At 37.3% G+C, this 21,222-nt stretch overlaps 1 protein-coding gene across 3 annotated transcripts in view; it reads left to right on the forward strand.

Moving 5' to 3' along the window:
* SLC44A1 (solute carrier family 44 member 1) overlaps window positions 1–21,222 on the forward strand; it is a 194,810-nt gene that overhangs the window by 138,445 nt on the left and 35,143 nt on the right. The window contains exons 14-16 of one of the 3 annotated variants that reach the window (XM_032860761.1): window positions 4,556–4,792; window positions 7,145–7,225; window positions 10,248–12,657. In XM_032860761.1, the coding sequence (XP_032716652.1) occupies window positions 4,556–4,792; window positions 7,145–7,225; window positions 10,248–10,271 (342 nt within the window). In that variant the 3' untranslated portion in view covers window positions 10,272–12,657. Of the gene's footprint in view, window positions 1–4,555; window positions 4,793–7,144; window positions 7,497–10,247; window positions 12,658–21,222 lie in introns of those variants that run through there. The other 2 variants (XM_032860763.1, XM_032860762.1) reach the window with 2 other exon arrangements.

Raw genomic sequence — 21,222 nt, forward strand, 5'->3', positions numbered from 1 at the left:
ACATACAGAGATAAACATTCTTTAGTTTTCTTTTAAAAAAATATAGTTCTGATCACAGAATACAGTAAATCTTTTGAAAGCATTTCTTTCTAAAAGTGGTTGCTAGTATGCAGAAATAGTTTCTGAGCAGATAGTTCAAGTGGGGAAATCAGAAATCCCCAATTTCTCTGGGGAAAGACAGAGGCATCTGTGTAGCTCAGTCTGTTAAGTTTCTGCTGTTTGGCTCAGGTCATTATCCCAGGGTCCTGGGATCGAGCCCTTCATCAGTCTTCTGCCCAGTTGGGAGCCTGCTTATCCCCTCTCTCCCTCTACCCTTCCCCCTGCTTGTGTACTCTTTCTCTGTATCTCTTGCTCACTCTTGCTCAAATAAATAAAATCATTTTTAAAAATTAAATAAAAGCATCAGGAACAAACTATTGATAATATACAACTTGGATTAATCATGAGATAATGTGCAGAGTGGAAAACACCAACGCCAGAAAAGTAACTACTGTATGTTTCCATTATGTAACATTCTTTTTTTTTTTTTTTTTTTTTTTTTTTTTTAAGATTTTATTTGTCAGAGAGAGAGGGAGAGAGAGCGAGCACAGGCAGACAGAATGGCAGGCAGAGGCAGAGGGAGAAGCAGGCTCCCTGCCGAGCAAGGAGCCCGATGTGGGACTCGATCCCAGGACGCTGGGATCATGACCTGAGCCGAAGGCAGCTGCTTAACCAACTGAGCCACCCAGGCGTCCCCATTATGTAACATTCTTATATACCTTTTTTTTTTTTTTAATTAAGTAAGCACTACACTCAACATGGGACTTGAACTGATTATATAACATTTTTGAAATAACAACATTATGGAAATTGGGAACAGATTTGTGGTCACTCAGCTAGAGATGGGGTTGGGGGAGGAGTAGGAGTAGTTATAAAAGGTTAACATGAAGGATCCTTGTGATGATGGAAATGTTCTGTATCTTGACTGTGTCAATGTCAATACTGTGGTTGTGGTATTGTACTGTATACAAGATGTTACCATTGAAAGGAGCTGGGTAAAGGGTTTATGGAATCATTCTTAGTTATTTCTTACAACTATATGTGAATTCAAAATTGTCTCAAAATTTAACATTTCATTTGTAAAACCCTGAATTTAGGGGCGCCGGGTGGCTCAGTGGGTTAAGCCTCTGCCATCGGCTCAGGTCATAGTCTCAGGTTCCTGGGATGGAGCCCCGCGTCGGGCTCTCTACTCAGCGGGGAGCCTGCCTCCCCCTCTCTCTCTGCCTGCCTCTGTGCCTACTTGTGATCTCTCTCTCTCTCTCTCTCTCTCTGTCAAATAAATAAATAAAATCTTTTAAAATAAATAAATAAATAAATAAAATTTTAAAAATCTTTAAAAAAAAACCAAAAACCTGAATTTAAAAGAAAACAAAAGACAACGCCCTGGATTCCATTTCTGTGGAACCCAAGTGATTTTATGAAATGGAATTAGATTTGGAAGGGATCTTAGCTCCTCTAATTTAGTGGCTTGTGACCTGTGATCACTGGTCTATAGGATCCTCCCAGGTAAGAATAGAGATCTACAAGCTATTTAAACATTTTCAACTCCTATAGATAATGCATATTTGCCCAATAAAACTATACCCAAAACCCTACAAAATCTGTTTCTCCACTTCTGTTTGAAATTTTTTCATCTCTATTTGATAATACTACTTCTAACATTAATTATTGGCAGTTTATTTGGCATTGATTAATTAAACATGAGAATATGAATTATTACTTAAATAGGTGCTATTTTACTGGTAAATAAAATCTTTCAAAACTTGAGTTCTATATGGAAAGGGCATCATAATGCAAGATTTATGGTAGAAGTCAAAGGAAGAAACAAAGATTGCCAAGCCCTGTGTTATATGCTTTCAGAATGTTTATTTTAACAATTACGGGATGTGTGTACTCTTAGGTCTCTTTTAAAGGCAGAAAAACAGACTCAGAAAGCCTGAATTTGAACTTGCTTGGAGTCACAAACTAGGAAGTACTAACTCTGTGTGATTCAAGTCTATGTTTTTCTGATTCCAAAACTAGCACCCTTTCCTTCCTGCTTCTCACATCCTGGCCTGTGTATGAATCTCTTCTGTTGCATCACCAATAATGTATCCTGTAGAACAGGAGAGTCTAAACTTTTTAAATCAGGTGTCTTATTAGAAAAAAAAAATTGAGCACACTTCCTAATATATTTACATTTATTAATATATGTACAGCTTTTAATAATATATATTATAAAGCATAGTACAAAAGAAAATTTCAATAAATGAGAAATACAATTTGAAGTCCTAGGTAATCCCCTTCAATACTCCTTGAGTATGTATATCCCACTATGGAGACCATTGATATAGACCAGTACTTCTTATAGGCTGTGGACTTTATCAGAATGACCTGAAGTACTTTTTAAATAAATATTTCTGGGTTTCATCTTAGATCCAACCAACTGGACTCTGGGGGTAGGGTCAGGAATCTGTGTTATTCTCAAACTCCCCAAGTGATAACCTAGACCCCTCATTGTTTGAGAGCCATTAATGTATCCTCTGCTTGAATAAATGCATGACGCCCTTTCATTATATTTGGAAGCAATTACACTTCTCTGACCTTTTCAGCTAAATATCATGAATTCTTTTTTTTTTTTTTAAGATTTTATTTATTTGACAGAGATGAATAGTAGGCAGAGAGGCAGGCAGAGAGAGAGAGGAGAAAGCAGGCTCCCCACGGAGCAAGAGAGCCCAAGGTGGGACTCGATCCCAGGACCCTGGGATCATGACCTGAGCCGAAGGCAGAGGCTTTAACCCACTGAGCCACTCAGGCGCCCCTAAATATCATAAATTCTTGAAGTTGTTTCTAAAGTGACAGTATCCATCCTTCCCCCTCAACAGCTTTTATCTCAACATTGGTTTGGTTTGTCTGAGCCACATCTTCTCCCTATAATTGACTTTAACATTTCAAATGTGGCTAAACTTTAAGTGGTCTAATGAGAGCATAAAGAACCTAAGTCCTTCTATAGGGTGGATATCAAAAATTTGAAGAAGAGATATCAAAAACAGTGATTTCATCCTAAAACCAAAAAGCGTGAAAGAAAATGGATATAATTAGTTATCTGTAGAAGTCACTGCAGAAAGTAATGGTAAGAGAGGATTCCTGAATGTTTGCCACCAAAAAATGGTGAAAGGTCTTCAAAATTGGGGGCAGACCGAGATATGTTCCCTAAAATCATCCGAGAAGGGTCAACTTATAGACTAACCAATATTTCGTCTAATGCATTATAACTCTTGGTTAAAATAATGGAGGAGAGATTCTTTGGTGTGGATAAATAGTAGGGAAAAGGCAAGAGAATTAATTCTCAGTCTGCCTGTTCCCAGCACTGGACAGGGAAAGACTGCTATGATTCTAGAGGACTCTTTCTTTTCCTTTGTTACTTAATGATGGATGGTAAGGCAAGTAAGGGGCTGAGCAAGACTGTGTTTAGGATTCAGTGTAACCTATTGCTGCTTTATATCCATATCCAAGTGTTTGCTGAGTTTTTACCTGCAAAGAATGCTGGAGTTGGCATCATAAGACCATGATTTAGGTGGTACCTGCTCTTCTACTCTGTGACCCTGGGCAGGTTGCATGCATAGTGTCTCTGAGCACGTTTCCCAGTCTATAAAATGAGGATGATGATGTTTGCCATAAACCATTTATAGGGACTGAAAAGCTGAACTAAAATATAGTAAAGAACTACAAGAAATTTCAAGTGCTGTCTGGAAACAATCAGAGTAGGTCATTCTTGACAATAAGCAAATTGGCTATTTCTTATATTCTTCTATGATGGATGTTTGTGGCAACCTCTTTCCTCACAGGTAATCTAAATTTAAATTTCATGGCAATTCATATTCAATTCACCATGTATTCTGTGTGAAATAAAATATGAAACAAAGAAAAAGCTCTCAGAGATGTTTGTTGCAGCATTATTTATACCAGAAAACAATCGGAGTCTCCAGATGTAGGAACCTGGTCAAATTTTCTAAGTCCCCTGTAAGATGAAATTATGTGACTAAGTGTTTATAAAACATTGATAGTGATATTATAAATATTAATGAATAGCTTTTAATGATTCATATGTATAATACTATTTCATATATGTAAAATTGCTTAGAAGTACACAGCAATGCCCCGGAATGTCAATAATTTTTTTCTGAGTGCTAATAGGGTCATTTCCTAAAATATGTATACACTTATTTTAAAAATGGCCACAGGTGCTAAATATATGGGAAGTTTTAAGGAATAAGCATAATATTTGGAAAACATGACTCTTTTTTCATGTAAACCAGAGCGTTTAAAGGACGATGTTTTATGTGATAAGCATGTGTATGCATGCACACATATAGATGTGTATGTGTCTGTGGGTCTGTGTGGATGACATACTTCCTAACTTGAGGTGGAATGAATGTATGCGACCGTCATTTAAGAATATTGAAGGGAACTTGAAATCTACACGTGTTGAACAAACAGTGGCTATTAAATGGGCTCTTTGTTCTCTCTGCTTCAGGTGCTGATAGTCTGCAGCACAGGCTTGGCTGGGATTATGCTGCTCAACTACCAGCAAGATTACACAGTCTGGGTGCTGCCTCTGATCATCGTCTGCCTCTTTGCTTTCCTAGTCGCTCATTGCTTCCTGTCCATTTACGAAATGGTAGTGGATGTATTATTCTTGTGTTTTGCCATTGATACAAAATACAATGATGGGAGCCCTGGCAGAGAATTCTATATGGATAAAGTGCTGATGGTAAGTACTTCAAATGCCCTCAACTGCTTTAGGGGTAAAAATACGATTCAGAATTTTTGCAAGACATTGTCTGTATTTCATTTCTATTGTATGCAACTGAGTAATTCAGGATGAGGCCTGTAGTGCTCATGAATGAGCTTAGTCTTGGGGAAATCAGGGAAGGAGCTCTTCTTGGCATGGATGGGACCGTTTATAGCTGGAGCAATAACCATTAGGTAGCCCCGATTCACATTATTTCAGACTCCTGCCTCCCTCTCTGCGATTAGATGGATTAGAATTGACTTTTTAAACCTGCATTTTAGCCCTTGAATTGGAACATTGGACTACTGATGTTCTAAGTGCCCTTTCCTAAAGTGGAGCTCAAAGACTTCCCAGGTTGTAGTACTTGCCTGTATTTCTCTATCTATCACCTTTCCAAATATTATTGCCGTCAGCCCCATTAAAACTCATTATCCTAAGTATGCCAGGCCAAATTGAAGGTGTTTCATAATGAATACAGATGAACAGACCCTGACTGTATTGTTTTCCGTAAGTCAAGATCCAAAGATAAAGGTATTACATTCATATTCTTTATAGTTATGTTATAGTTATGTAGCCTCTGCAGATTCCCTATGGTAGAATCTCAATAGAAATTTTTTTAAAATTTAGAAATCCTACTTAAATGGTTCAAATACTTGTTATCACTGTCAAATGGTACCAAATTAAGGATACTTAATAATAGTACTTTGCTAGTAAGCTGTGAAATACTCCTATCTGAAGGGTGGGTAAGGTTGAAGACTGAACATTAGACATTGAGATAACAAGTCCTCTTCCAGGAGCATGGTTTATCTAGTTAAGTCTAAAATAAATATGTTGGGGGGGCGCCTGGGTGGCTCAGTGGGTTAAAGCCTCTGCCTCCGGCTCCAGGTCATGATCCCAGGGTCCTGGGATCGAGCCCCACATTGGCCTCTCTGCTCAGCAGGAAGCCTGCTACCCCTCACCTTCTCTGCCTGCCTCTCTGTCTACTTGTGATCTCTGTCAAATAAATAAATAAAATCTTTAAAAAAATAAAAATATAAAAATTAAAATAAAATAAATGTGTCGGGGAGCCTGGGAGGCTCAGTTGGTTAAGTGACTGCCTTCGGCTCAGGTCATGATCCTGGAGTCCCAGGATCCAGTCCCACATTGTGCTCCCTGTTCTGTTGGGAGTCTGCTTCTCCCTCTGACCCTCCGTTCTCATGCTCTGTCTGTCTCTCTCTCAAGTAAATAAATAAAATATTTAAATAAATAAATAAATAAAATGTGTCAATAAATAAAATAGATTCCTTTTTTTTTCCCCTCCCAGTCACAAAAATTCCAAATGATTTAGCTGACATATTTGGTACTGAATATCTTTCACTGAGAACACCGTCAACTACATTTTGGACATTTCCATAATGTCTATACTATAATTCTAACTGGTTGTTTTCATGATGGAATTTGACTTGTGAGCATTCCATCTCCTTTCTGATGAAGGCATTTGGAAGAATTTGGGGATGGCTGTGTGGCTCAGTTGGTAGAACATGTGACTCTTGATCTCAGAGTTGTAGGTTTGAGCCCCACAGTGGGTTTAGATAAAATCTTAAAAAAGAAGAAGAAAAAGAATTACTTGTTTTTATTTTTTAAACCTCTGATCAAAACTTGAGTAAAAAAAGAAATACACTTTTTCTTCTTTTAGTTTTCTTCTGTAAGAATGATGAGTATATTGAATGGAGAAGTGCTCCATAAACTTTGATAAGATAGAGATGTTTCCTTCAGGGTATAATCCCATTTTGACTACTTTTCGACCACAGGTTCTGGTTGTAACTTCCTGTTTTCCTGCTTTATGGAGTAATTTCAAAGCCAAATAGACATTTTTTTTTAAGTAGCTTATTTATGGTTTGGTAAAAACAGTAATCTGGGCTTAGTATCGATGCTTTCTTTTACATTCTAGGGTTATTTTAAAGACAGGCCTTCTGGAGTAAAATAGTCTTTGTTATTCCCTTTAACCTTGATATGGAAAAAGTAAAACAACAAATAAAACAATAATCTATGGGAAAATAGTCCTCTTAAAAATAATTAGGTATTTTCTCTTTCAAATAGAAGTAACATTCTCTCTCTGAGCCTGAGTGAGATGGTCCCAGTGAATGTATGGAAAAAAGATTTTATCTTGACATTGCTGCCTACCCACACCAACTTAGCAGCTCTTGTGTAGTGATACTATCATTTATTGCTATGTTTTTAAGCCATCCCTTTACTAACATTGAATATAAAATGTAAATGCTCCTTAGGTTCATCTACCAACCACAATCTGAAGGACCTAAGAATTTATGCCATTTGGTCCCTATTTTGCAGGAGTTTGTGGAAAACAGTAGAAAAGCAATGAAAGAAGCTGGTAAGGGAGGCGTTGCTGATGCCAGAGAGCTGAAACCGATGGTAGGTGGAGATGAGGAGGTGGCCGGCCTCCAAGAGTTTCATTTTCACTTCCTCTCTCTCTCTGTCTTCACTGACTGCACTTCTTCAGGAGAAGCTGTTGTTATCTGTATCACGCAGGATGTGCTGCTCTTTCTGTTTGTGTGTTTACCCATCACTTGGATGGCAGAACTCTTGTCACAACTGAGACCACCTTCTGTAAAAGTAAGCTGAAAGGAATAGTGTTTTTTTTCCGGTGCTCCTGGTGGGGAGGAACTGTTTCTGTCCCTAAAGTAAAATTGCCATTTCTCGGGTGGAGAGTGTTTGTTTTGTTTTGTTTTTTCCTTTTTAACTGTCAGTGTTTGGTTTTCATCAGACTGAACATTTGGTTGCACACTTGAACTGACAGTTTGATTTTTGTCATTTTTGGAAGGTGATAATAATTCCTTTCAACTTGCTAAAATTCATATCCCCCACGTTTTTAATATTGGTTTGTTTCTGTTGCTGTCTTTTATCCCTCGCTGACTTTTTCTTCTGTTGCCTGGATTGTACTTTCTTTGTTTCTTCAGCTATTTTTCAGTAGGAAACAAGGTTATTTCCATCAACACTCAAATTCCCCGTTCAGTAAGACAACTGGGTCTTCTCTTACCTCATCTTGATTGTGAGAAGGATAAATTATTTCTGGTCAGGGATACGTATGTATTATAAGTACTGCACTTCCATTTGACAAAAAGCAACTCAGTCAGTGTAAGAGAATCCTGAGTTGCTTTTCCCACAGATATTCTCACTTCTGCGTAATGACAGATGTCTCTCACACATATTTGTGTGATTACTGCTTATTTTACAAATGTATTGTTCTTAAAGAGCATGTGACTTCAAAATATTATATAATTGCCTACCTCCTTAAATGGTACATTTTAAATAACATGACTTCTCATTGCACGTAACTTCCAAAAGCGTGAGATTAAGACTCCTCTTTCTTCTTTCTAGTTTAGTAAGTGGTTGATTTCATAGGTCTCCATCTGGAGAAATACATAATGTAAAACAAGCCCATTTAAGTATCTAAGAGTAAAGGAAATGGGTTCGTTTAAGGTTGCGGGGTGGGTGGTGGGGGAGGCCATATGTATATGCATATGAATATGTAAAATAATTGCATATTCAACCTAAATTGAAGCCTCAGCAGAATGTTTAGATACAAACTCTTTCTCCATAACCCCCTTCCAGGGCCTATTTTGGTGTTGCTTTTAATAGCACTGATGATTATAAAGTCAAACCTTCAATGTTTAGTTCCCAAAGTATAGATCACTCTAATTTTAAGTAAAAGGATGTAGAGCTCTTTAGTTTTAAGCATGCATTAGCCAGAACTGCATTGAGTGGGCAAGAAGCACCATCAGCAATGCCCATGGTATGGTTACTTGCCTTCCCTACCCTTTCTATATCCCTCTTACTGGCCAAAGGAGAAAGCAGTAAAGATTCTTGCTAACCTTCTGGTGGCATGGGTAAATGAGGAAGGCTTTCTTCGTGTCATTCTTGGCTTATCTTACTTGTTCAGTAAATAAGGTTCCCAGCCTATAACTTTAAAAAGGTAAAATATAAAATCTTAAAATGTAAACCCTCTTCTCTCTACCACTTTCTGTCTTTCCAGTGGTTGGCACTTCTATTAAATCATTTGTCAGTAATAGTCATTTTTCCAAAGGGAGAAATATGTGGGGGTCTACACTAGCTTAGTTTGAACCATGAATAGGCATGTATTTTTGCATTATCCTTTAGTGAGAGATAAATTCTGGTAGACCAGATGGCAAGTATGCCTTCTCTCCCTGAAACCCTAATTCATAGGTAATAATAATCGAATTGCCCAAGTTATGTGGCATTCTACCAGAAGCCAAGAACTTAGAAAGATTTTTTTCCCCTAATATTGCTTTCAGTTTTAAATTATTGTCCCTTAACTCAAATACTGCTTTAAAATCTTCATTCATTTTTTGCTTTTATTTTATATTGTTCATCAGCTCATTGCTTGCAAATTAGTGACAAAACTCTCCACTCTGTCCCGGAAATCTCTCTTTTATGTGCATTGTTCTTCTGGTCTTTGAACATTACAGCATTTGATCCCTAAGAATGATGTTTTTATATGGCTTAAAAACTTTGCAGGAGAGAATTTGAGATATTGCTCGCAGAGTAGTTAAATACTTTAAGCATAATCAATACCTCTAATTCTTATCCCGCTTTTCCATTAGCATGGTTGGAGTTGACCACCATCTTGGATGTGTTCCTAAATAATTACCTGAGAAATTCCTCACTAAAGTTTGAGGATTGGTAGAATTTAGTATTGCTTATTTGTATTTGCTTGTTTTAATTCACTTGTTATTCCCATAGATGAAAGTTCTATGAAAGCATCATACCTATTTTGCCATATCTGTAAAACCTGCTGTTTAAATTCACTGGTCTATCTTCTTTCTTAGTGGATATTTTACTTTAGAATTTACTTTTAGCCTACAGAATAATGTTCAGGGAAGAAAATGAGCTTTTAAATTTCCTTTTTGACAGGGAATCATTGAACTAGGTATAAGTACTTCCAGTTTTCCTCATGGACTTTTTTCTTTTTTTCTTTTCTTTTTTTTTTTTTTTTTTTTTTTGAGAGAAACTCACTAGTTAAGGAAACTTCAAAGGTTTGTGAGGTCACCCTATGCATCTTTGAAAATTATTTTAGAAAAATTGATCACATGTGATGTAGAAGTTAAAGAAGGAGACACTCCGGCCTTCTGCCTATAGGAAAGAATTTATAGAGGAAAGGGAGGGGAAAAAGCTGGACAGTGCAGCAACATAGGCAGGAGACGTATTCTCTGCATATCTCAGAGCTTACCCAGAAGTGTGACTTTCCACATTCATAGGAATTGCACCCCTTTGGAATATAGGTTTGGGGAGAAGGGCTCTCAATCCATTTTGCTTTGTTGCTGCTTGTGACCATCTATGTATTTGTAACATCTTTCATGATCTCCTTTTAATGGTAATTGTCTAAGATTCTACTCTGTATGACTTTGTTTTCTAGGCTTCGGGAGCAAGTTCTGCTTGAACCTAGCCGACCGTTACGGAACCCATTGACATTCCAAAACAATATATACACATAACTATGTATTTGTGTGTGTGGGTGTGTGTATATATGTATATGTATGTGTGTATATATATGTATATGTATATACACACACACACATAATCAGCCAAAATCAGAGAAAAGGAACAGGGATTTAATACCTTTTTTATGCTTATTTTTGTCAAACATGTACTCCTTTCATACGGGTGGCTTTTACAAGGCAACTGCCGTCATTTAATGTTTTCAATTGTAATTGTCTTAATGGAAATGTTAAGATTCATATCTGATTAACATTTTTAATAACTTAGAGGAGATTTTAACTTTAGTTATTTAAATTAGGTAAAATGATTGTACCGAATTCTCTGTCTAAAGTTTATTCAGGGGTGATTTCCCTGATGTGTGCATAAAATCAAGGTCTTACTTTACTGATGCATAAGTCCTAGCGGGACGAGACTAGGCATATGCTTTCAGATAAATAAGGAGATACTCCAATCAGTTTTCCCCAATCAAAGAAGCCATGTCATTTTACTTTTAGAAACATACTAGTAGACTCAATATGGGAATTTTCATAATAACTCATGCATTTGTCAGCCAACATTAAAAAGTAACCAACTCCTCAGGTATTTGTAGTTTACCCTAAGCTTCTATAAGAGAGTAGGTTAAAAAGAAAAGGGTAGATAATCTTTCTTATGCAAACTTTGTTCTTATAGTTTTTGTCTTTCTTTCATTTCTTACTTTAGTAGCACCCTCCACACATTGGTGTGACTGATTTGAAGGGAAGCTGGGGCGCCCAGCAACTTTAGCCTTTAAGTTTCCGTGTATTGATTTGCAGATTAAGTAATGCTGGGAGGAATAAAAAAGGGAGAGAAACATGGAACACAAAGCCTTGCAAATTCCAGTGCTTTGGCTTCTGCTCCTAAGGAACTTCAGTGGCTCCAGGCTAAGTGGCCATTTTATTCAAATACTTGCTGTAAAATCTGGAACCATACTGGCAGGTGCTCCTCTCCTCCGTAATTCATTAAGTATCCAGAATTCTCCAATGTTTAACTGAAGAATTGGTTATGTTTTGATCCTCAAGTGTTGAATATTCTTTTTTGGGAATGGGTTTGGGGTTTTTTTGTTTCTCGTTGTTTTTCTTTTTTATTCCTGAAGCTTACCAGATATGAATGGCTAATATTCCATTGTTTTGCTTATTGTAATGGTGAATGCTTTAAGGAAAAAAAAGTGTAATTTGCTAAGAATAATTCATGATCTGTTTATGCGATAACTCCTTTTTGTTACGATTTTTTTAAAAAAAGCTATTTTTGTTAATGTAAAGTAAATATTTCAGAGCAGATTTTTTAAACTTATTGCACTAAATACAGGCTCTGTACAAAAAAAAAAAAAAAATCCTCAGCATTTTATCATTCCATGGAAGAAGAATCTTTTGAAAGAAAGCATTGCCTCTTACCAGAAGTAGACAGTGAATTAGACCGGTATTATGGAAATGCATACAATTAATGTCACTAGGGCTTAATAAGCAGCGGTTTGCTCATGTGCTTGCTTTCAAAGGGTTAGACCTTTAAATTGCTGCAAAAGGTAAATTGTATTTTTTTCTTTTTTTTTTTTTAAGTATCCGTGTTCTTTACTCTAGCTAGGCTTAAATTTGCTAAATGCCTTGGTTTCTTTTCAAAGCTCATGTAATATTTCTGATTTTTCAGAATATTTGCAATAAGAGTCTGGATTTAAAAAAAAAACAACAACAACAAAACAAAACACACACAGTTAAGAGCTCTTATCTTGGCAAGACCTGGGAAACCAACATTGTGAGAATAGCTATTTTGAAACAATAATCCTCCAGAAGTTAACATCTAACATCGCCAGACAGTATCATTGTACTCTTTTTGTATCCTCTGAAATGGAATAAATATAATTATGTAACTAACAATTATCCAAATAGATGAGAGAGCAAATCATGTAAGAAAATTCAGAATACCTTCTGTTTCATAGCCACACAGATATTGGACATTAAGAGACATTGGGAACTAAATTTAGGATTGGAAAAAGCTTGCAAGATGAGTATCAGAACAGAAGACATTCTAGGAGCTAGCTATTTTAGGAGATGTCCCTCCAAAGTGACCTGATGGAAGTCTTGAATTTTGGGAATTAGGTTCTACTCACTTGGACATCCCAGCATCATGGACTCTCGCTCCTCCCCTGTTCATTTGCTCGCAATCTCAGCTATTTGGAAACCACCAGGAATGCTTTCTAATTATCATTTGCAACTAGAACTGTAATCAGAAAGAAATTTTGTATTTTTGTATAACTTGATCGTGTGCCATTTTATATAACAGGTCCTGTTTTACAAATAAATTTTGTTTTACTAACATTGTGTTTAGAAATTATGATCTATGTGTAACCATGTCATTTGAGTTCCAAATTAATTGCCAGGCTGTGTTCCCTAAGTAAATGTGTGTGCCACATAGGTAGATATATGCTTCTCTGCATATATGTGTTACCCAGGCACATACAGAGAGATATTTAATGTAGAGAATATCACTCTCATATGAGCTTCATTCCTTGATACATTTTATAAAGCCTCACAGAGGCTTTTTAGCAATATTTCAATGTTTTGAGGTTATGTTTGGATATTCCTGCTGCCTCTTTCATTCATCGCGAGTCATTCTTCAGCTAGCTCTGGGCTGCCTTACTGCTATTCAATGCTCACTGCCTCCATCTTCTGCCCAAGTGAGAAGAATAGATGAAGAACAAAAATTGTCTGTGATACGTGGTGACCTGAATAATTTTAGAAGCCATTGACTCTGTGTTGTGGTCTGTGTCTTTTTCTGTGGTGGATCTTCAAAGTCGTGTTCAGTGCTGACATCTCCAGAGTACAGTTAAGGGTCTCCAGTGTAAGTGGCGGTCGTGGGGACCCAAGCATCACTGTGGGTTCTGCCATCAGCAAAAGGCTCTGGTACCTGATTTAGACTTCGCAGGCTCCTGCCTCAAGAGGAAGCGCTGCAGTCATATAAAGTGGAAGGGAAAAGGTCATATTTCAGTATAAATCCAAGAAACCCATCTTCTAGGGGAGGCTTAACCAGTACGTTAGGTAAACATTAGGAATTTAGCTAGGGCATTGAGATTATATAATCCTTGCATAGATGAGCAGAGCTCAAAGCAGGTTGTTCCTTTAAACCATTTAATGCAATGCTTAATGTTTAGGATTAGAGCTTTTATCCTATCCTATAGCATGATTAAGTCCTATGTTACCGCAATTTAAGTAGCTTAACTGTGTACTGGTCCCCAAACTTTTTCTGTAATGGTTGGAGAAGAGGTACTCACTGAGTCTCTTTTAAAATTATGCTGGAAATAAGTTGTTGTTTTTTTTTTCTTTGTAGAGATGTTCCCTTACTCTTCTATTTTCTTTTTTCAGCAAAGAACATTAAGCTGCCAATTGCCAATACCATTGACCTTGGTGTCTGCCAAGGGCCCTTGTCTTTCCAGGGCAGTTTCAGGACTTCATCCCAGTAGGGAGTAGTGAAGAGATGACTCCTTCCTTTATCCTGATGCTGACCTGCTGCTTTATACCAGAGTAATGCTTCTACCACCAGAACTAAGGGCACCGAATTATCAGGGCATATCAGTGCTCCCCAAATTTCAACCATTTCCACCATGTGCCAGTACTAGCTAATAAAGGCCATTTCAGGAGATCCCCCCCACACCCCTAAACCACCACAACTACAAAATAGGACTGTGGGGTCAGTCCCAAAACCAGAGCTGCCAATTACGGTGACCTAAGCATTTTATTTTGTCTTTGGTCAGTAACCTTCTCATTTATATTTCCGGAGTTTCCAGTAGCCTTAATGTAGCCTACAAGACGTTACCTTCAGAAAAGTCTTTAAGCTTTCACCTTTCAATAAGTTCTCTACTGCTTTTTTATTGCTACTTAAAAAAAAAAAAAGTCCTGAGAGTCTGGAGGCTTATAAATGCACCTGCCAGAGTTAATTTCTGTATTCTTTTCATATATTCCATCTAACAGATAGGAGTGCACTATAAGGGCTTGCCTAGAGTTGTTAAGACGTGGTCTCTGAATATATATTGGAAAATTGCAGGTTCATAAGTAAATACACATAAAGCAGAGATTTGTGTATTATAAATTCACAGCGTAGACTGCCTTTTGCTTTAAATACATATTCATGTATCTTTGTGTACTCAGGATGCATATTAGCCCTTTTGAAAAGTAGGCACTGTTCAGATACAGTGGCTGTTTTTGAAATTAGCTCATTTTTGATTAGCGGCACATAGCCTAAATTTTGAAAGCAGGACCCTTGAATATGCCAAGAGAAAAATCTAATGCTTGTAACAAACTTCAGAAAACAAAACAAAAAACTATGTTGTATACACTTGTCAGTTTAAAACAGCACACTTGCCCCATTCAGATTTCATAAATGTGAGCCAAATTCTTACTCTCCACATTTTAAGAGAAAACTTTAATCCAAGATTCAAAACTTTTAAAACAACTTTCTTATAGAAGGCTTCAATGCAAAGGTTTTAAATTTGAGAATTTCTATGGAAAACCTTTCTATAGAAATACTATAGTACTTTCTTTCCTATCTTCAGGATTTTTATATGCATAAAAAATTGCAAATGTTGTTTCAGTTTCAGTATTGCATAAACAATGATCACTTTTGTAAATTACATGGAAAGGATTTAAGTTTGATATTTTCTAAAGGAACTCATTAGTAAATTTGTGGAAAAGATATGAAATTATTAGGAACCAAAATATTAGGGAATTTTATTCCATTTTGATACTCAAGTTTTACAACTAAAATGATTTCCTGAGGAATAAATACTCCAGGCCAGGGTACTCGGAATAATGAAGATTTTAGGTTACTCAAGGTCAAGTCAAGATCTAGCTGAATATGAAATCACTGTAATTCCCAAATGTTTCAAGAATTTCTGTTTTACTTGCTAAGACCTGAATTTAATATTTAATATTAAGCAGGTTCTTAATCTTTTGAGAGAACTATGGGCCCCTTTGAGAAGCTTATGAAAATAATGAACTATCTTTCTCTCAAAAGCACATAGCACATTTATGAGGATTTGAAATGGTAATAGAATTTCAGGACCCTCCATCTGCCAGCCTCCAACCCACCATCCCCTTAAGGCCTAACACACACAAATCAAAGGCTGCCCTAAAGTTGGTTTGATAACGTATTTTGAAATAAAGTAGTGATTGGGCCTCCACTAAAAATACTTCTAATATGGTACTTACCTACTTATAACTTGGAATTATTTGTATAACCTGAAGCCTTTGATTTAGTACTAGCTTTGGAAACAGAAACCACACTAATCTGAAGGAGTAAGAAAATAGTCAACACTGAATCTTCAAGAGTAAGATTTTATTCCTTGGAGGTGTGATGGGGTGTGTTGGGGAGGGATTTTGGCAAGCTACCGAGTTATTTGCAGTGGGCAAAAAAATCCAAGAATCTTATAATTATCCATCCACCAAAACACTGGATTCTTTTTTGTTTCTCAAATATGACAAATGCTATCAGTAGGTCATTGTCCAAAAATACATCATCAGTCATTCTGACCAAGAACAGTTGAAGATGATGAGAAATTAGCAAACTCAGTGTAGTTTACAGTTGACAAAATTTTAGTAGAAAGTTGGAGGAGCAAATGCTGGGGGGTGGGAGGAAGGGAATTCAAAAGTTGTTTTTCTTCCTAGTTACATCAGGGAGGTGTTTCTTTATTTTGACTGTTTTTGAGCCTTTGGCCACTCTGCCAAAGAGACTGTGCCTCCACTCCCCTGCATCCATCCCGGCTTCTTTAAGGAAGCATGTGGGTTTCTTCACATCTCAACCCTACTATTAGGTAAGCGTGCTGCATCTACATGGAGGGCCCTCAGGACCCTTAAAAAAAGAGCAGGCAGAAATCCTTAAAGAGTTTGAAGTTCTTTTAAGATTTGATTCCAGTGAGTCATGATTTGTAGTCAGACATCAAACCCTTACCTACATTTTCAAGCTGAAGAAAGCAGTGGGAATCTCAACTGGCTGGAGAAGAAAGGAGAGTCAGCTCCCTCCCCCACCCCACACCTCCAGAAGAGCTTTAATGAACCTTCTACAGTAGCAAATGGAGAGACCGTGGGTGGAAATTCCCATAACAGGTGAAAAAGGGCCTAAGTCCAGTGTAAGTATCTGCATTTGACATTCCTTTTGTTGTAGACATGTATGACTTAGAATGTTCTGATCCTCCCATCTGAATCTGATCTACCCTTCCTGTCCGATTGGAATGTAGTTTGAGTTAGTTATTTTTTTCAGGAATTTGTGTTAAATCATTCTGTGTGAGTAAAATTAAGGACTGAAAAGAAGACTTGAATAAATGGGCATGGAACCGAGAGGAAGCTCCAGCCAGCATCCCACGGACCATTCTCCCTGCCACTAGAAAATGTGAGCACTCTCTCTATTTACCATGTTGATCACCAGGCCAGGATTCATAAATTGTGTTAGATACCTCACAGGAATGAGACAATAATAGGACAGTGTCGGGGGCTGATGATTTGAGACAGAGACTCTTAAGTAAATTTTCTCCATCATCTGGATTCCTTCCAGTAGTAGTGTGTGCTCAGAAGTTCTTTTTGGCTCCTCTTGTTTCTGTGCTAGTTTTGATTTTTGGAGACTTAGCACGGGGAAAGTTACCTTTCTTCTATGCTGCCTTAGTGCTACAAGATTATGTTGTGTTGCTGAGGTTTTCTGACTTCTTCCTTCCTATAAAAGGGTAATAGGGGCTCCATAATGAAAAGAATTTTCAATGGTATTGTCTCAGAATATTCTTGACCACTGAATGCACTTCAAACAGGTCTTGTACCCAGTGAAATAAGTTTAGTGGGTTGTTAGCTGATCTGATTACAGGAGGAAAAACGTTACAACCAACCAACCAAAAAGTAGGGAGAAAAGTATGGAGGGCACCTAACAAAATTACAGGGGCTCTGAAAAAACAACCAAAGACAAAAGCATATCTTCTGCAGACCAAAGGTCCAACTTTTAAGTACTTGCTGGCACAGCCCATCTGAACTTTGGGAGTGTAGAATAGAAGTCCTAGAATAGGCAGCCGAGCTTTAAGATGAGTCAGTGCAATAGGGACCTGCTCTTGATCTCTCAGGCTCTGAGGCTTGTATCCAGTGTCCGGCCCAGCCCAGGGTATGGATGGGGTGATAGGAATAGAAAACACACATCAGTGTGTCTCGATCACTCACTGTTGTGTGATCCAGCATGAGAAATATGTTGTGGTGCCACATATTTCTTAACCTGATGCCTTTTTGTCTTTGTCATTTTCTTTTGCCATTTGCATCCTATTTCATAGTGTCAAAATGGATTTTTGTATCATGTCCTGTCTGTCCATTATCGGATCAGAGTTCAGCCTTCCATGAATTCTGCAGTTCGGGATCCTTTCCCTTAGCATCATTTTGAGCTTTTCCTTATCCCAGTGTCACTACACTGTATTCAGGTGGGGGAACAAACATGTAGGTGCTTGCACATGCCCCACAGACACGGTTGTAGCCCTACTATTTGTGACTGTCATTATTGACACAGTGCAGACTTTATAGACAGAGCATTATGCTCTCAGAGGACTTTAAAAATATGTATATTAAGCAATTAACTTTCTGGAGTTATCAAATCTTGCTGGGAAATTAACTTCCAAGAGCTCTGAATTGGATGGAACTCCATCTGGCTTCAGAGTACAATGAGCCTATATGAAATGGAGCTTTGAAATGTTTTTCTTGTGCAGAAATATGAACTAGAAAAAAAGTGCTGATCCAATGCTAAGTTTTCTCTGTGTACTGACTCAGTTGCCAGAATTATAATGAAAACTGTATTTTAGTCTAACAAATGTATAGAATTTTTTATGTAATAAATAAAATTTTATAGGAAAGATTGTCATTGTTTACTGTGTTGGAACACTTTCCCATGCCCAGGGTGGTGATTAATAGTAATGTAAGGGAGGAAAATAATTTTCCCCCTACCCTTCTGGATTCTTAGTTGAGACCCCCCCACCCATAACAGAAGACAGATTAATGAGAGATAAGCATGCAGAAGTGTATTAACATGTATACCTCATGTATACATGGGAGATAACCCGAGGAAAATTGATTAACCTGGTGGCTTAAAATTCAGGCTTAAATACCATCTTACTAGGGAAAGGGGAGGGGGGTGAGGTAGCTTTGTTATGGGAGAAGAGAGGATTTTTTTTTTTTTTTTTTTTTTTGAGAAGAGGTGATTTTTAAGAAAGATGAGTGGGCCCTTAGAAGAATAAAGGAGAGGTAAGACGGTTTGTGAAAAAGTTTGCCTGGGTGTAGTGTTGACTTCTTGTCCACTGTGATAAATCTGTTTTCCCCGGTTGATGAACCTCCCAAGAAGGGAGTTGATGACAGTTGAGTTCCTTTTGGAAGATCTGTCTTAAGGTAGATCAGGAGAGTTCAGAGAAGGCCTCTTCCTGCATTTACTACTTTTCAAGTACCTACAGTTCAAAATGATGAATATACCAAAATGGCATTTGGGGAGATAGCGTGTTTTGAAATCCTACAGTCATATTTTGGGGCAGCATATCCTACTTGTCAGTGGAAAGTGATCCTTGGCAACATCTTGACTTTCTTGGATTAGGTCATTATGCTGCAAGGGTGCCCTAGAATTTTCCAGTTCTTCCTTTCTAGCCCCTCTCAGCATGTCCTAGCATCCTTGAAGTGCACAGTATAAAAATACTACAGACTAAAGAAATACAAAGTTCATCCACTGCCCGACCAAGCTTGGGTCTGAGTTGCCTTGTGAATGCTAAGGTTGCAACTGAATAAGTCATTAAGTAAAATAGAAAAAAAGCCTCTTGGATCACATTTACAATGGAAAACACTTTTGTCTGGTACCGTGCCCTGCACATAACTTGAAGCCTAGATCTGTGCTGAGTTAGTGGGTTTGTGAAACTGTGGTATGCCCTCAATTATACAGTGGCTGTGCCCCATTAAAGCTTAGAAAAATCAAGTTTGTTGAAGATGAATTGTATTTTAAATGATACTGAGGACTAAGGAAGGGGATGTTCATAAGTGGAAGACCTTTCGTACTACCAATAAACCTCTCCTAATTTGTTTCATAATTTTGGACTTCGAGAAGCTGCTCTACAGACTGCTTTTCATTAGTAAATGTGAATGATGCCCAGATGATAGCCCCAGATGTTTATCTATACCACCTTGCCAAAAATTGTGATAGGACATTTGTGAGGTATCCTTAAACACTGGAGGTATTTGACATACTGAAGAATATTAGTAAGTCTAGACCGTTAATACTTTTTTTCAGCGGTTCTGTTGCAAATTTACACAATTTCTTGTTCTATAGCTCACCTAGTGATTAAAGAGCCTGTGAAAAGCTTCACATCTCCTAAAAGGTACCTAGAATTTTTTTCTCTTTGGCTATGGAAAGTATACTCTGTGTTTAATTTCCAATTTTAGAAAATAAAAATCTATAAGACTTCTTTCAGGAAGAATACTGTTTGTGCACTCAAGGTTAATATATAAGTTAGGATTGAGATTTGAGTTTCAAAGAGCTATATAACTCAAGCTCATACAGGTGTTGAAAGGTTCAGAAAGAAGCCCGTACGCTATGAGAATCTTTGGCCTTAGATCTCTGATCAAGTGCTGTGAAACTAATCAATGCTTCTTCATATTATTTTTTAGTCGTGGCAAGTAGCAGTGAAAGCAAGAAGTAACTTGTGCCTTTAATTTGATATTATGCATTCACTGTTCAAAGCCTGAAAAAAATAGAAGATGCACCTTGATTTAATTTGGGTTTTCAGAAAACGCAAAGCTAAGCTATTAGACCATTTCATGGACTTAATCGGCAATTTCAATAGATGTCTTAAAGCTTTCTAGATAGTTATAAGCTCCCTGGCCAGGTATGTCAGTCTAGGGAGGCGACAGTAGAATTGCCTTCAAGGCAAAACAAAAGGGCTTTTAGTCATTCATACTTACCATATAACTTTATTCTTAGAGACAGGATATTAGGCATTTGTGTCTGATCTACAGTCCATCTGCCAAGAAGGATTCTCATAACTTACAAAATAAAACAACAACAAAATTAAAATTAAAAATAAAAGGAAAATGAAAACTGAGAAAGGAAGATTAGCTGTATAAGAAACCCAAGGACAAGCATAACACTGAACTGCTAGTTTTGTCAGTCCTGCAAAGAGGAAGTCAAAAAAGATACATAGTTTTACGTGTCTAATAAAAGGAAGCATGGGGGGGCGCCTGGGTGCTCAGTGGGTTAAAGCCTCTGCCTTCGGCTCAGGTCGTGATCCCAGGGTCCTGGGATCGAGCCTCTCGTTGGGTTCTCTGCTCGGCGGGGAGCCTGCTTCCTCCTCTCTCTCTCTGCCTGCCTCTCTGCCTACTTGTGATCTCTGTCTGTCAAATAAATAAATAAACAAAATCTTTAAAAAAAAAAAAAAGGAAGCATGGGGGGGTTGGGAAGGAAGCATTGAATAGAACTTTAATAGGAGTAACTAGTCAGGTATTAAAAATGAGTAATATTTAATGACTTATCTATAATCAATGAAAAAGGGATAAAACAGTATTGACAGCCTGATCTCATTTATGTAAATCAAATTTTATACATTTTTAAATGACTGATGGTATAGTAGATGCAATTCTGTAAGCACTGGTAGTTAATCAGTTAATTGAAAAATTTGGTTAATGAAGAGAATCATTATTAATGAAAAAATTTTTTGAATACAAGTAAATACTGGCTAATCTTTGACATAGATATAGTTCTTTATGACTGACTCCTCTGAAATTGTCTGTTGTCTTTTTTTGCACTAACCACACCAATAATGTAACCACCTGAAAATGTGATAAGTGAAATATTGGATTTTAAAAGTGGATCAGGAGTTTAGACACGCTTATGAAGCCAGC

Source organism: Lontra canadensis, unplaced genomic scaffold, assembly GCF_010015895.1.
Source record: "Lontra canadensis isolate GAN:19392208 unplaced genomic scaffold, GSC_riverotter_1.0 scaffold19, whole genome shotgun sequence".
NCBI classification, from domain to species: domain Eukaryota; kingdom Metazoa; phylum Chordata; class Mammalia; order Carnivora; family Mustelidae; genus Lontra; species Lontra canadensis.